The sequence below is a fragment of the Diadema antillarum genome, unplaced genomic scaffold (genome assembly GCF_040938485.1).
Source record: "Diadema antillarum isolate AM-2024a unplaced genomic scaffold, OU_Dant_1.0 scf00000029, whole genome shotgun sequence".
NCBI classification, from domain to species: domain Eukaryota; kingdom Metazoa; phylum Echinodermata; class Echinoidea; order Diadematoida; family Diadematidae; genus Diadema; species Diadema antillarum.
This window is the reverse complement of record NW_027270918.1, coordinates 6,228,974-6,245,551: the sequence shown is the minus strand read 5'-3', so window position 1 is coordinate 6,245,551 and position 16,578 is coordinate 6,228,974. Positions and strand designations below refer to the sequence as shown.

Here is a 16,578-nt window from a genome sequence, read left to right as displayed (position 1 = left end):
AAACCTGACAATAGCACTTGCCGGCCATAGATCGTGTGTGACTTTCAGAATTCAGGCCATCCACACAGGTTTCCTCTCTTACATCATTTTTCAACTGCTTGTTCTTATCATAGACTTTTGGAGCACGGCTTGTGAGAATGATAAGAATGTTTTGGCATCATTGGTGAAACTATTGCGTGTACCAGAGTCTTCTACCAGTGAATCTTGCTTTTTTTACAAGACCTTCCGTATACTATACACACGGGACCAGATGGTTACGGATTCAGGAGTATGGACCCTCCTCAAGCTGCATTTATACAATTTTCGGTTGCATATAGTCCACGAGAGTTCGATACTGGCAAGCTGATTTTTATGTCGCTGTCAATGCAATGGGGTGTAGCCCTACCCCCTTTTTCATCAATGATAAATGACTAGTAATTAATAATCTGTGTACTCAACATTAATCGTCTGTGCCAGTGCGCACCGTATCCGCACGAGGTTTGATTTCGCGGTCACATGACCAGCCTATCATGTTGACCTTTGGAATCTGGGAATATTCATCAGTATAAGTGTATATACACACTCCCGATGTGTTCAATATTAAAAAACGAACAGCAGCCTGCTGTGATTTGATATCTACAATGCCAACGTTTGTATTGGGAATCACACGCCATTAAGTGTTTATTCGCACTGGCACTTCTTGGACATAACCTACTTTAAAAAGGAGTACGTCCGAATGTATGCCATTTAAAGTATCATCATACCTCACTGGAGAAAGATCTAAGGAAGTTCACTATATTATAGGACGTTGACCCTGGGCAGGCTGAATAACAACAGGGAAACCTCTGATTCCATTTAACTGCTTTGTTCAAACAGACAACATTCTTGTGGAATGGCAGCATAGCAAGGATCGCCACTGATTTCTTCTGTATGTAATTCAAGACGAAGCTTTGACTGTTCGTCCTCGTTCATCAACGCTAGAAGAAGAAGATTCATCTTATAGTCCCGAAGCTGCACAAGACGAGAAAAGCATTATTCATGTATTGTCCCATAATTTTCACCCATGCGTTGCAAGTTTTCTGTTGAAGATTTCTCCTCTATCATCACCCCGTGTACTTGCAGGTCAAAGTTTGATATCACCGGACCCAACGTCGTGGATTTCTTCCGAGCTGTCTTTCTATTTATTCGCCATATCTATTTATATCAGCAGTCACAATTGCTGTCGTACTGTCAGCATTTAGTCACACACTGGGAATTACAGTACTTCACCTAAGGCAAAATGGCTGGAAATTGTTCTTTGATCGAACCTACCCTGGTTGAATTCATGGACGGTAATGTATTGGATATCTTCGATCTAATTCAGTTAGTAACGAATTGCATAACTAACTACATGAAACTTGATATAGAATTTAGAAATAAACTTTGTGGAATGAAACGTAATGATTATTACATTATTTCATCTAGAACGTATATACCGTGCTTCAGTAAATCTGAAATCATCTATACTGGGATTCATATTTGAACCTCACATTTTGATATAGGATTTCTAACGAGATGTTTTATTGTATGACTCCGGCGTTAATCATTACATTATAGTGATAATTATAACTACGACTTCATAAAGCTCAGTTTTTCATTATGCATTTATTATCATCAAAATATTCCCATAAACAACTCTATTTGTTTATTTTTGTTTGTTTGTTGTTTTTTGCGTTCCTTCCAAAAAACACTTCGGCTTCGATTCTCACAAGATTCATGAATAAGATTTTGAACAGGAATTAGAGAGGAAGGACATTTATAATCTGTTTCTCCAAAACTTTTACCGATCAGATTAATCGTGAAGAGATTCGACAAGGGAATTGGCGTTCTGTGCGTGATTTTCTATTTGGCACAGTTTTCATTGAAGCTGATAAAAGAAGGATTTGTGATACTGGCTGTCGAACGCCACCGCCAACCTTTAAAATATCTTGTGCTACCCACGTCGTGTAATAATTACACTATAAGTCGTGATGTTAAACACGTGCAGTCAGGTATAAAGGATGGTACAGTTTTGGTTTGGATTGGGCTGCAATCAACTTTGGTTTGGATGGGGCTGCAGGTTGTCAACTTTTATGTCATAATATGTGTGTATGTGTTTGTGAGATAAAACATCTCATGAAATTTGAAAGAGCATGTAATTCCTATAGAGGAATTCACGGTTTATTTGACGAGAACTGGTCTTGAAATAGATGAGATAATAGAAATCCAAAAAGCAGGCCATGATTCTTATTACAGGATCTCTGTGTTTTACCTGTATAATTTTTGGCTATCTTAGTCATTTCAAAACCGATTTTCATCAAAAAACTTTCAATACCCCTGAGAATTGTATGCTCTTTAACATTTCATAGAGTGGTTTCTAAATATTTCCGCACCACCTAAACCAATGCTATACCATCTCTTAATTGTGATTGTACGAAAACATTGTGATATACATTGTGATGTGATTTTATATCAGCTTGTATTGTACATTATATATTGAATTGCCGAATAAATAATAATAATAATAATAATATACCAGGCCATTCGAACATTTTAACATGAAACATCAAATGTATAAGAGTGAAACGCTCAAACACATAAACATACATTGAACAAAACAAGCTCACCAATTCTTATTGTCTCCTTGTAATTCAGAAATCTCGGGAAACACGAGACTGCTGGTGACGATAATAGTAATGTCGGTCATCACCGTTCTCCTGCTTTTCCTCTTCACCGAGTCCATTGTCTTCATAGCAACCAAGATACCACACAGGGATCGCTCCATCAGTCTTATTTGGATGATGGGCATATTTCCGGTAAGGCGGCCGATAGTGCTATAGGCAGTGGTTGCCACGACTTCACTGGGCGTTAAACATATTCATATTACATTTTTTTTATTCCTAGAATATTCAAATGAATTGGATACTGAGGAAAAAGCATCGCTCACAGAGTCATATTCAATAAATTTATTCGAAAAGCAAGTAGAATACGATTAAAGGGATGGTATAGTTTTGGGTCAGACCTGGCTTCAAATTTCTAACTTTTTTGGTGAGAGAAAACCTCTTATGAAATACGAATGAACATGTAATTCCGAGAAGAATTCAACGTTTATTTGATGAAAATCGGATTTGAAGTGGCTAAGATATCTGAAACAAAGCGATTCTAATAAAAGGTGGGACCCACCTTTAATTAGGATCGCTTTGATTTTTTTTAACTTTGTGTTTGGATATCTCAGCCATTTCAAAACGGATTTTCATCAAGAAAACAAACAAACTTTGAATTTCTCTTTAAACGGTATGCCCTGTAACATTGTTCATAAGTGATTTCTTAATATCTCGCAAAAAAAAAATGTAGAACCTCAATTCTCACCCCCACCAATATTATACTATTCCTTTAATTTTGATTGATCATAAATCCGGCTGAGTTGACATCTGCCCATGATAACAGCTCGTACCAACGGTATATGAGAAGTTTACAACCTTTAAAACGTCTAAGCATTAGATGATATCATGTGTATGGCATTATAACTATCACGTATTTAATACTTGTCTGTATATAGTGAACGCTAATCAAACCCTGCACAGTTATAAAATCACACAAGCAATGATTATTGCATATGCTTTCTATATACACTTGTATAGACATTGAAAAATAGTCACGTCGCACAAGTCATTATGTAGGTAACGAGGTCAGACCACAGTCCTGTTATTTTCTTCCGCATGGTGGCAGTTGGGGTCACAGTAATAAGTTTTGCCCATCGAAACCATTTTCATGCATGTATCGAAAACCACTTCCTTTCTCGTCCATAGATTTTTGCTCTGACGTCACAAATAGGTCTGTTCATTCCGAGGGCAGTGGTGATGTGCAACCTGACTGCGTCAATGTGAGTTCAACGGTCAAATTATTAGAAAATTTAAGATATCATTTTGTCGACATTCTGTTTTAATTCTAATCATGTAATGCATATAGAACAGAATAGAAGCAGAATAATCAAAACATTAAAAAATCAACGAACAAAAACAACAACAACAACAAAATGCTGAAAGGTTCTCAAGGAGATATTCTCATGTAAATACTATAAGGACACCACAGGTGACCAGAAGCATTATAATCTGTGTATTGTAATTATTTCTTGAAGTCAATAATCCGTGATTATTTTCTTAACATCATAACAGTATTGACAGCAAGTCAATGCAAACTTCGATATATCATCGCCTCTGCCTTATGTTGTTGTTTTTTGGTCTTTTGATCTATTCGATCATTTTGTATAAGTCATATTAATCATACACAATGCTGAATCTATTGATTGATAGATAAACGAAAATCAAAGAAGAATGTCATATCATCATGAAACGTCACGCTCTGTACAGGAATTAAACTGATGAAGGATGATGACAGTGCTGATGATACTGATGATTTCCTATGTACTTTAAAACAAGTATACTGTCTACAATATGCTAATATCATTATATGCCTGCCATTTAGCATAATCATGATCTAGCTGTAATATATATATATATATATATATATATATAATTATATATATTTTGAAAGAATATGTTATTTGCATTGTTTGTCGAATGATCCACGTCATATACATGTCTCGCTTTTCAGTAGGATCATCTTTTTCCATCGCTATTTTTACTTCTTTGTTATCCTTGCAAAGTATATACATATGCATTGTTTTTCTCATTATTTCTCTCATGTGATATACAAAAGTAATAATTAAAAAGCAAATCATTTGAATCATTTTCTGATCTTGATCATATTTGCTTTCTCTTCTCCTCATGTACAGCTACTTCGCCATCAGCATCTATCACTTTCTTCAGCTTGTTATTTACTACTACGGAGGCCACGACGCCACAGAACGAAAAATCGGAGAACATCAAATATTTCGGCAGATGCACTTAGCTGAGTACGATTACAATTACATATCTTTTCCTATGATGCACGATACTAATACAATATAATTGAACAGTGAATCATAATATTTATGAATCATTATGTGATCTCGGTGACATTTGTTCTCTTATTCCAGTTATGTACAGTTACATTTCGCCATTAGCACCTAATATCTATTTATTATCTATATCTATATCTATCTATCAATCTATCTACCTATATCTGTCTATATATCCATCTATCTGTACTATGGATGCATATGGATACAGAAAGATATATATGTATATATATATAGATATATATATACATATACCAGTATATATAAATCTGGATCCAGTATTAGGGAGACAGTTTATGGAAGATGTGTTTATAGCGTTGCCAGCAGTAAAGCATAAAAATAGGATACTGGTATCATACTGTAGATGAAAATGTTGAGGAGACTCAAATTTGTCTCTTTAAGGGCCAGTGTCTCCTTAATGTAGTAATTATGACCATCTATTGTCATAATGGGAGAAAGAAGTAGATCTGAGAGATTTCGTTAATTGTCAAACTAAAATGATAAGAGAGATATTATAGGAGAGAAGGATATTTCACAATGCTTTACGTAGACCCCCAACACAACTCGTACTAGAAAGTAAACATAATCACTTCACTTATCCGAACCCGGCATATGACTATATAACTGTACTGTATTATTATGTTGTCTAATCATCGAAACTGCTTACATGCGTCACACACCATACATAGAGATGACAGTGCATGGATTGTTCTCACGTGCTGCAGTCGTGTCATAAAATTAAAATCAGTGGCACATTAATGTCAGAGCATTGACATGAAGTGAAAGTAATTAAATCAGAGACAGAACTAACTCTCGATGGGGCAACCTCCCCCATCAGCTTCTGTTTGTAACACTGTTTCGTTCTACCTGCTCTTGTGACACAATCATCCATGATTTCTCTTTACTTTCAGGAATAGTTTCTGGGTGCTCGAAATTTGTATCTATCAGATGGCGATTGTCAGACCCATAATCTTGTTTATCGAGGACATCTTGTGGTTGAACGGGACGTACAACACGAGTTCGGTATGATTGTTGTTGTCATTTGTATCGACTAAATTCAATTTAGTTTATATTAAAAAAAATGTGAGCAAGAAAGAGGTCTATCTTCTTTCAGTCGATGAGGACGCATTTTCAGAATCAAGATTTCTAGATCTGGTTATGATTTTGTCCCATAGTTACTTCATCATCACTGTATACTGTCCCCCTGCTTATTCGCATTCCGGTCAACTTGATTTTATATGAATAAGAATTGAAAATAAGAGATTAATTATTAATACCATAATAAATGCGATAAGGCACGTCAATATTGTTTAAATCATTCATTATTGTCAAATTGAATCGCGCTTCTTCTAGCTCTTTCCTTGTACACAATGCATCAGTCACCGGTATAAACTTTCGTCATCAGTATACCCCTCCTGTATCAGCCCACTGGACCGTTTCAATCCAGCACCCATAACTCAAGCCAAATCAAAAGTCATACCTTGGTATCTGTTCAAACCATTCTTTTCATATGCCATGTATTCCCGTTTCTCTTTCTACCTATACGATCTGACCTCAGTTAACCCCTGATGACGCCTACCTGTACCTCAACATCTTCACTCTTTTGTCTTCGCTGGTGGCATCCATTGCTTTGCTTATTCTCTTGCTCGCCTCGTATCGACACCTGAGGGCGTTCCACATCGGCATCAAGTTCGGCATCATTGGACTAGCTCTTTTCTTCAGTAACATCCAGATTCTTATTCTCGACGTCCTGGTCTTTACCGATGTCATTCAGTGTGTGAAGCCATTCGATTGGGAGTCCAGAGCGAACAGTAAGTGTTCGAAGGTGTCCCATTCAATGAAATATTTATGAAAATGATTATGAAGTGGTAATGAACAAAAGATGTCAAAATTAGAAGTAAACCCATGCTAACGTTTCACAAGATTTAACTGTGAACAGGCGACAAGTTCAATCCACACTCATGAACTACTCTTTCTGGATAGCGCCATCATCAGATCGTCGCACCCCCCCCCCACACACTTTTCTCTCTCTCCCTCTCTCTCCCTCTTTTCCACTCTCTCTCTCTCTCTCTCTCTCTCTCTCTGTCTCTTCCGTTGTTGTTGTTTTTCTTTAGAATAGCGAGCTTTAGATCTGCGACGCTAACTCTTATAAGAGGACGCCAATTAGGAAAAAAATGGTGTTCTGCACATGTGCGGGACAGCTGCTTCCATTGTCCAACCCATGAGGCTGCGTTGTCTTAACGTTGGCGTCGCAGATCTAAAGCTCTCTGACATTGCCGCATGTCGCCAAATGAGTAATTCTGTATCGTTCTTTTGCCGTATGATTTCACCTAAGTGAAAGCAAGGTCCTGATCTCGTAAGCAATAACAGGATACCTATTTTACCATTTGATATATCATCTGTTGGGTGGTAGAAGGCTTAACGATGCACCACGTATTCTTTCTATCATAGGGTATGTGTGTGGGGATTGGGTAGGCCCTTTTCAGGGCCACACACATACCCTAACGTGGTGCACCGTTAAGCCTTCTACCATCCAACGTTCTACCGCCATGGAAGCCTTCAAAGATTTCATGATATGTCATTTCTTTCTTCGACAGTGGTATCTCCTAACGACTAATATAATCTTATACTGGACAATTAGGTGAATGGAAGGTTGTGAAAATATCGTAATGCTAAATTGTTTTGAAAACGTATTCGGTTGATCCTATCAATGGAAGTCAGTATGTGTTAAGCTATGCACATTGTAAATAAGATGACAGTAAGAACAAAATGAGTATGGATCAAATTTCATATTTCCTTTTTTTATTTTCCTTTCCCTCATCGATCTGTTGTACATCCTCATTATCAACGTCATCGTCGTGTAATCGACGTCGCCCTATCATCATAAAAATGTACAATCTGCGTCATCCCAACCACCATCATCGTCATCTTCGAATTCGTTGCTATGGTCTTGATTTCTCTGTTTCACTCTTATCGCCGTCATCATATCTTCGCCGTGATCGTAACCGTGATCGTTGTCGTGTGCACACAAACAGGTTGGCAGTGCGTACTGCTCGTCTTCGAATCCCTAGTCCTCTTCCCCGTCAGCTTCCTCTTCTTCCGCACCCGGCGGGGGAACATCGTGGGCGTGCTGGAGATTCCCAAAATCTCCGTGAAGTCCCCAGTGGACGGCAATAAGAACGCCCAGGTCAGTGCCAGTAGTCCACTCCTGAAGGACCCGAACCTTCTGAGGGTGAGAGCCGAGAGCGGGACTGGGATTCCACGAACGAGAAGCTCATCATCACTCTATAATTCCTACACCACCGTGTAACGTCATAGGATAATATTCTTTTCGTACGCCTTTGCACTGCTGCATCTTATATTCTAATTTAAGAATGAAAATCATAGTCCTTAAAACATGAATGAAAGGACACTTATTACCAACCATTACTGTCAGACTGTGAACTCTGAAATGCTCCTGGAATATTTGAAAAATGATACTGCTTTTTTGTAATATTGATATTTGATTTGTGCAGCTTTTGTAGACATCAGGTAAAATGATAAGCAACAGGGTGAACAGACAAAAGTCAGTGCGGGTTATCAAACGTCGTAACAACACATTAGACTTAACTTGCATGAAAAGAACTGAAGAATGTGGTCTAAGGAGCGACCGCCTAGGTCGCCCATCACTTTCGTCGTCTGAGCGACGTCTTCCTGTTCACGCGTCACAAAGCATCCATCATCGTGAATATTCATGAGAACTACGTGGAGAGAAGAATCTTCGTCCCAGTGATTGTATATTAAATGGGAAAAGCGCGCCGTTTTAGTTGCCTTCACCATATTCAATTACATATCATTACAGCGTCAAAATCTTCTCGCTTTCTGAGTGGAACTAGCGTAGCAAAGCTAATGTGACTCATTTAGTTGACTGACTGAAATTTGAAATGGCATGGGATATAAAAAAACACCACGTCACTGCCTATTTGCCAGCAAGTCAAACAAATACACCGTGGGAACGACATTGCTTATTACATTGTATCTTTTCGCAGCTGTTTACAACTCCACTCACAACGACAAAGTTGACTGTACTGTAGCTGGATATTTCATGATTTGGCGCCTTGTTGCTTATGTTAGCTGTGAATTATGCATTACTTTCACGGTAGTTTAGTCATTTGGCTCCCGCCAGTATATCGAAATATTTATGAGTGTGACGTCAAAGCTACATTATACTCTACTAACACAGTTACTAAAAGGCATATTGAGAGGAAACTACAAGGTAAGACACGACTATATAAAAACCCCCACACACCATGAAATCATGTTTTGCAAAGGTTTAGTAACATCTGGATCCAGTTTCGTGAGGCAGATTACAAAAAGCAGTATATATATATATATATATATATATATCATATATACATGTATATGAGTGAAATTTTCTTTTTGACGAATGGGCAATAGCCAATCATAGGTAATATTTCATTGTTACCATAGTAACTAAGGTTTTTATATACTTCAGTCTACGGTTGCAAACATATGATATGGGTTCAAGATTATGTATAAGGGGAAAAAAAAGAGTTCAAGCGTTTTTAGTATCCTGAATTTTGATTAGAGATAAATCCAGACCTCAAGCCCAAGTTGGAAATTCCAGAAAGCGTATGATTTCTCTGAAGTTTTTTTTCTTATATTTCCCCCCCGAATTAACGGGTTTTGTTCGTCATCCACCGCTGTTTACCAACTAATTCAGCTCAGCGGAGGGTTTTCGGCAGGTATACTCAGCTCCTGTATTTTGGTAACTGTCACAGCGTTTTGGAGATAAAAAGAATAAAAGAGTGTGGAGTCATAAAAACAGAAAGAAAGAAACAGAGGGGACAGACAGACAAAGTCAAGACGGGCAGAGAGATAGAGTGAGAGGGAGGGAGAGGGGAGAGAGAAGAGGAAAGGAAGAGAGAAGTGCAAAGTTAAGTTCAGGTCTATTTTTTCCCCTCCATCTCCAACATACTAGTGATCAATAACACACATACGCACAATGTGATCAAAATGAAATAGATGTGAACATCACGGTAGTCCAAAAAGCAGGGTACATAAGACTTTCGACGATAATTAAAGAAATGAAATATTTCATTGATAAATGATTTGAAAAATGGAGATGGGGGACCCACTAAAAAGCGAAGCTTGTAGGTAGTGGGTCCCGCGTGTTAACAGCAAACAGACGTAAATGTTGAGAGAAGTAGATGGGGGGGGGGGGAGGCAGACATGAGTGTGAAATTAACAAATTTTGACTTTCTTATCTATGAAAACAAGCGACCAGGTGTATTGAAGGGACATTTCTCTTTAGAGAATCCTTAGTTCACAAACAGGAACAAAATAAAGTGGTCACGAGGAAATGGCGTGATTTTCTAGTAAAGATTTTTCTTTTCAATGAGCTTACGGTTTATATAGTATCTTTCACCAAGTCTATTTATATACAGTGCACTTTGCACCGTCTAGATTATAATAAACCTGGTATCTAAGGGATGTGAAGTGTTATCCAAAAAAGAAATATGCATTTCTTTGCTTAAAAGCAAAATCGAAGTCATCATTATTGAAGACATAGGTATAGCTAGTATCGACAGAAATCCGCGTATTGAGGATTTCAGCAATAAAATGCGTTCTGACGAAAAATTTTCCGCCACACAATAATTGTTTCAATTAATATGTTCTCATGGTTATTATACAGTATTCATAGTAACGTACAGTGAACTTACAATGATGATCTCATTTGTACCTCTGAATCAGTTAAAATCAGCATATATATATATATATATATATATATATAAAAGAATATATATATGTATATATATATATGTGTGTGTGTGTGTGCGTGATTCTATTCATCTGTCAAATGTTGGTTATGTACTCACACTGTCATTACATCTGTACTCATTACAATGTATCTGTACTAACAAGGTTTCAATTATTGTTTACTTTGATCGATCCACATTGTCTCGTTTACATTATTTCTGTCACTAAAGAAAGTGAGACGTATATTATGTTATTGTCGAAAAATGGAAATAAACTTGACCTTGAACTATTTTATAATAAGATCACTTTGTTTCTTGCGAGAAGATCGCAAAGTTGTAAACTTAACACACAATTTATACTTATCAATATCTATATATAATTTGTTTTGTTTTCGTTTTTTGTACTAGATTTACATTTTCTGGAGATGACCAGCAAACTTTAAAATCTATGATTAGTTAGTATATTAGTAGTTATAGTATGGTATCGAAATATGATAGCAGATTAATAAATATGTATAATAATGATTGATCAATGATTCAAATCGATTCATCTTATGAATACATTTTCAAGTACATGTATTCTAATTTTGCATACGTCGAATCTTGTTTCACAAATTTTGCAAAGGTTCCTGCAACGAGTAGGGGAAAATACACTCATCCTTCACCCTACCATGCTCGGACCCGCACTCTATTGTTGTCAAATGAAGACTTACGATACAAAAAGAAAAGTGATAATAATATAGAGTTAATAATTAGTGCTGTACACACACACACACACACACACACACATAGATCAGCTGGAAAAGAAGTCAAATTTGTGGTGCATGTATAAAACAACAACATCAATAATGATAATGATGTTCAAGTTCAAGTTCAAGTTCAAATTTATTCGTTTTTTCCACAATATACAAACATAAACCTCACTTTCTTGAGTGACAGAAACAATACATACAATTGTACAGAGTAAACACAATAAAAGAAAAAAAACTAAGAGTAGCGATACATTACAATAGTTGCTGAGGTATTCAACGAAAGTGAAATAGTTGTCAGTATATGCACTGTTTGAAAAAACGGAGGGACCCACTAAAAAGACAAAGCTTGTAAAGTGTGGGCCCCTCTTGTATTAAAAGCCCGATGCAAAAATTGAATTGAAAACAACAACAAATCGGCACAAAAAAGCTTGTCAGAAAAAAGTTTGGCAGCCCACTAAGAGACTGACGGACAAACAGTTATACATAAAACAACAACAAACCGAGTAATGAGCATAAAACAAGACTGAGACAGCAACAAGACTACTTGTAGGAAAAAACTGACTAGACGACACAAGAGGAAACAAGACTATAGCATGATAAAGAGGTAACAGAATAGACAGGAATATGCAACAAAGACAAAGACAACGATCCTCGGAGGTTTGAGGAAGAAAGAGAAGAAGAAAAAGAAGAAGAAGAAGAAAAAAGAATATAGAACAAAGCCTTCAACTGCGAAGTATAGGTTAAAGAAGATCTTATAGTCAAGGCTTAGGCAATAGCAACAATAATAAAAAGAACGGCAATGCAGATATTGCGGACGGGTACCAAAGTAAGCCTATAAACTTATCTGATTCTGGGAGTCGTCATTATAAGATTATAAAAGAAAAAACTTTAATCTCCTTTTAAATGAGTATATAGAAGGAGCAGATTTTAGATCATGATTCAGGGAATTCCAATAATTTGGTCCAGTGTAAATAAGTGTATTCTTTGCTAGAATCGTTCGAAGAAGTGGTAAATGAAACTCGTTTGAGCGTCGGGTGGGGTAATTATGGAATGATTGATTTTTTGGAACATAGAACCAAAGATAAGTGGGAGTAAACTGTTATCATACATATACATAAATTGACCTAAGTTAAATAAAAATTTTTAATATATAACAGTCAAACAATGCATTTGTATGTGAACGTGTGGGAGAATTGGAAATGATAAGGAGTGCTTTCTTTTGCAGTAATAACACTCTATTCAGCAGCGTCTGATGAGTATTGCCCCAAGCTATATAAAATTCCATAATTAAGGTAAGGGAGTATCAAAGAGGAGTATAACACTAGTAAGGTCTTTTCAGGAATATAAAATTTCAGTCTGTTCATAACACCTATATTGCGAGAAATAATTTTGCAGATAACAAAATGATCAATATGTATTTTTCAAGAAAGTTTATTATCTACAAAAATACCAAGAAATTTAAAATATGACACACTTTCTAAATAACAATCATTCAGAACTATTTCTGAATTCAAAGAATCAACAGTATTGCTGAAAAGCATTTTTTAACATTCAATGATAACTTGTTAGCTCTGACCCAGTTGGTCACTTTTTTCAATTCCGTATTAACTTGTTGAACAAGAACATCGATATCGTTATGGGCAAGAAAAACACTGGTATCATCAGCAAAGTGTATAAAAGAGAGTAACTCTGAAACAGAGGAAAAATCATTGATATATATTATTAATAACAGCGGCCCTAAAAGACTTCCCTGTGGAACGCCACACTTAACATCTCTTATAACTGAATTATTATCTTTAATTGAAACAAACTGTTTTCTGTTAGCTAAATAACTCTTAAACCACTCCAAGGCCTTCCCGCGTATTCCATAGTGCGATAACTTGTGGAGTAAAATGTTATGATTAATTGTATCGAAGGCCTTGGAGAAGTCCAAGAATATACTAATTAAATGAGAATGGTTGTCAGTTGCATTAACAACTTTATCAATAAAATGAAGAACTGCGTGGATGGTACTATGTTTTTCTCGAAAACCAAACTGGCAATTTGTGAATATTTTGTGCACATTAAAAAAGAATTGATAATTCTGGTGTATATCATTTTTTCTAAAACTTTAGATGTGAATATAAAATCGATGAAAAATGTATTTGGCTTTACTCTACAACCCAACAAACTAATGAAGTGTCAAGTAACCAGGGACGTTTTTCGCAATAACTTCACCGAACAAACTGATTTGACTTGTACGCAGCCATGACCATCTCCACGCTGAACTGGGCGTACAGGAAGATCAACCGTCTTATTTTCAAATCAAAGTTCACACATTTCAAAACAAACTGACCCTTACGACTGGCACAAGGATTTTGATATCTTAACGACACTGATCATAATTTGCTTTGTGATTTCCACATACCCGTGTAGATTGACAGAAGTCCCCCATTGTTCTACGTCAAGACACAAAAACGACGCGATGAAAGGTCATTTAAGGTTCCTATTGACACATCCTGTTTATTCTGTAATCAACTAATTACAAAGATCATGCTTGTTGTATATAACATGACTAATGAAAAAGACCACAGCATGCACAAGAACTGCTAATGGTCTGGATTTTATCATAACTACACTGTACAAATTAAACCTTGTAATCTGTAGTGGTGAACAGAAATCAAGGCTTGGTGAGTGTTTACGATAATTGAAACACATTTATCTTTCTCACAAGGATGCCATACACAGAGGCAAAGTCTAACTCTTTGCCAATTTACGAAATGCGTACGTAATTTGAGTGTACTTATTTTGTTTTTACAAGATTAGATGGAGATGGTACCAGTGTGGATGCTCTATGTCCTTCTTGTCTAGTCCCATGTGTGGCGTGTAATATCTACACATTATTTTCTGCATGAAACGCCGGGAGAACCACTAAACGTTGTGTTAAGGTGATAACTTTTCTCTGACAGAGTGGCTAACCGGAGCCAACTATGTTGCACGTCTACGCCAAGTCGACTCCAGAGCTACTGCAATGGGGAATCAGAACTGCACACTGCAACCCGTGCCGAGTTCAAGAGAACTCTTCCAGGGTAAAACTTGAAAGAACCTTTGCTTTATTCACTCATCTTTCACACCTGTTATCATCCTGCTTATCACATCATCTTGCGCTTTGACTTTGACAAATCATGACGATGTTGGACCATTAATGATTGATGCCAATGCTAATTATGATAGCAATAGAATAGGCCTAATTGATAAGGATTCATAACTATTATTAATATCACCATCAATCGTTATTACAATAATATTACTCTCTAAAAAAAATCGAGTGAAAATTTTCACTTTTGAAGGAGTGAATACAAAAAAGAGTGAATTTAGAGTGAAATTGGAGTGAATTTCGAGTGAAAATGTTCATTTTTACTCATTTTGGAGTGACCTCAGGGATCACTCGAAGATTTTGGAGTGATCCCTGACGTCACTCTATCACTCAAAGTTCACTAAAAATTCACTCTTTTTGTATTCACTCCTCCAAGAGTTAAATTTTTCACTCGATTTGTTTTTTAGAGAGTAGACCTTTTTTTACTGATATTATGGTCATTGCTTTGAAATAAAAATTACTAAATTTCTCTGACTAACTATGGTCGATTCATAGAAGTATGGATCTGATGAGAGCATGATATACCTGTCAGGAAGTTTTACCGATCCCTTAACATTATGTCTTATTTTTATGTGTGGTGTCAGCTGCTCGCTCAGTTATCTCAGAATATTTTGTGTTTCTTTATGCTATGACTAACCTTTATAAATCTTGTTGCATATAGATAAGAATATACTCATTGATTATTATCATTTTTCAAATACGATAATCGTTGAAATTTCGCCTGTTAATCAGTTTTAAAACTCAAACGTTAGCATATCAAAAGTTTAGAAAGTATCAGTTATATTTGTGCTTTTTCCATTCCCATTAAGATAAAAAAGATAATTATCAAATTTAAACTTAACAAAGTTATCAAACTTTTTTTCTTAAAGAGTAACACATCGATTAAAAAGAAAAAGTAATAAAACAGTTGATCAAGCCCCCGCAAATTTTAATGATTAATGATTCCAGGAAAATTTGATGGACTTTCATATTTTATCTCTAGCTCGGAAAACTTGTAGTTTCTTTATGCCTTTGTATTCAAAGAAAGATTATTTTACGACAAGACAGGAAGTCAATAAAATCATGAATTAGCTTTTAGGGAAGGGATTTTTAGCCTGTTTTCTCCTTGGAACCAAACTTCTCTGAAAAATGCAGTACGGAGTGGGCGACTAAAGCGAGATAGAAAGCGAAAAATTGCCATTAACGACAGGTAATAGGCAGTGTGAAAATAATGCTGAAGATTAATTTTGTCAAAACGGAAATTTTATGGAGATGTACCAACGTTGTCTTGGGCCATTCACATATTGAATGATGACTATATTACTATCATTCATCATGTATTATAGCGCAGATGGCCAGACGCGTGGTGTACATAAAACGAGTAGACGAAGGGTGAATGACATGATTCAGAAGTACAAAATACTGGAATACAAAAAGTCATTTAAGTGGTAAAGAGCAACAGAGAGTAGTCACGAACTGTATGTGTATGTCGTGTATGATGTTAGCTGCTCGCTCAGTTATCTAAGAATGTTTTGTGTTTCTTTATGCAGTAAATAATCTTTATCAGTCTTGTTGCATATATAACATGAATACACTCATTGATGAAGGTAATAATATCTATTATCATTTTTCGAATACGATAAGCCTTGAGCTTCCGCCTGTAAATCAGTCTTAAAACTTAAACCTTAGCAATCTGTAATTTAGAAAGTATCAGTTATATTGGTGCTTCTTTCCATTCCTATTAATACAAAAAAAAAAAGATAATCGTTGAATTCAAACTTATCAAATGTAATCAAACAGTTCTTTCTTGAAGAGTAACACAGCGATTTAGAAGAAAAAGTAATGAAAAAGTTTATCAAGCCCTCGCAAATTTTAATGATCACTGGTTCCAGAAAGATTGGATGGACTTTCATATGTAGTTTCTTTATGCCTTTCTATTCAAAGAAAGATTATTTTACGACAAGACAGGAAGTTAATAAAACCAGGAATGAGCTT

The 16,578-nt window shown here is 36.1% G+C and overlaps 1 protein-coding gene across 1 annotated transcript; it reads left to right on the top strand.

The window, feature by feature from the left end:
• Positions 1-810: 810 nt before the first annotated feature.
• On the top strand, positions 811-8,267 carry LOC139738612 (organic solute transporter subunit alpha-like). The gene is made up of 7 exons (XM_071649232.1): positions 811-1,310; positions 2,653-2,813; positions 3,807-3,880; positions 4,793-4,912; positions 5,869-5,980; positions 6,516-6,768; positions 7,993-8,267. The coding sequence occupies exons 1-7, from the start codon at positions 1,259-1,261 to the stop codon at positions 8,265-8,267; spliced, it is 1,047 nt and encodes a 348-aa protein (XP_071505333.1). The 5' UTR covers positions 811-1,258.
• The last annotated feature ends 8,311 nt before the right edge of the window (positions 8,268-16,578 follow it).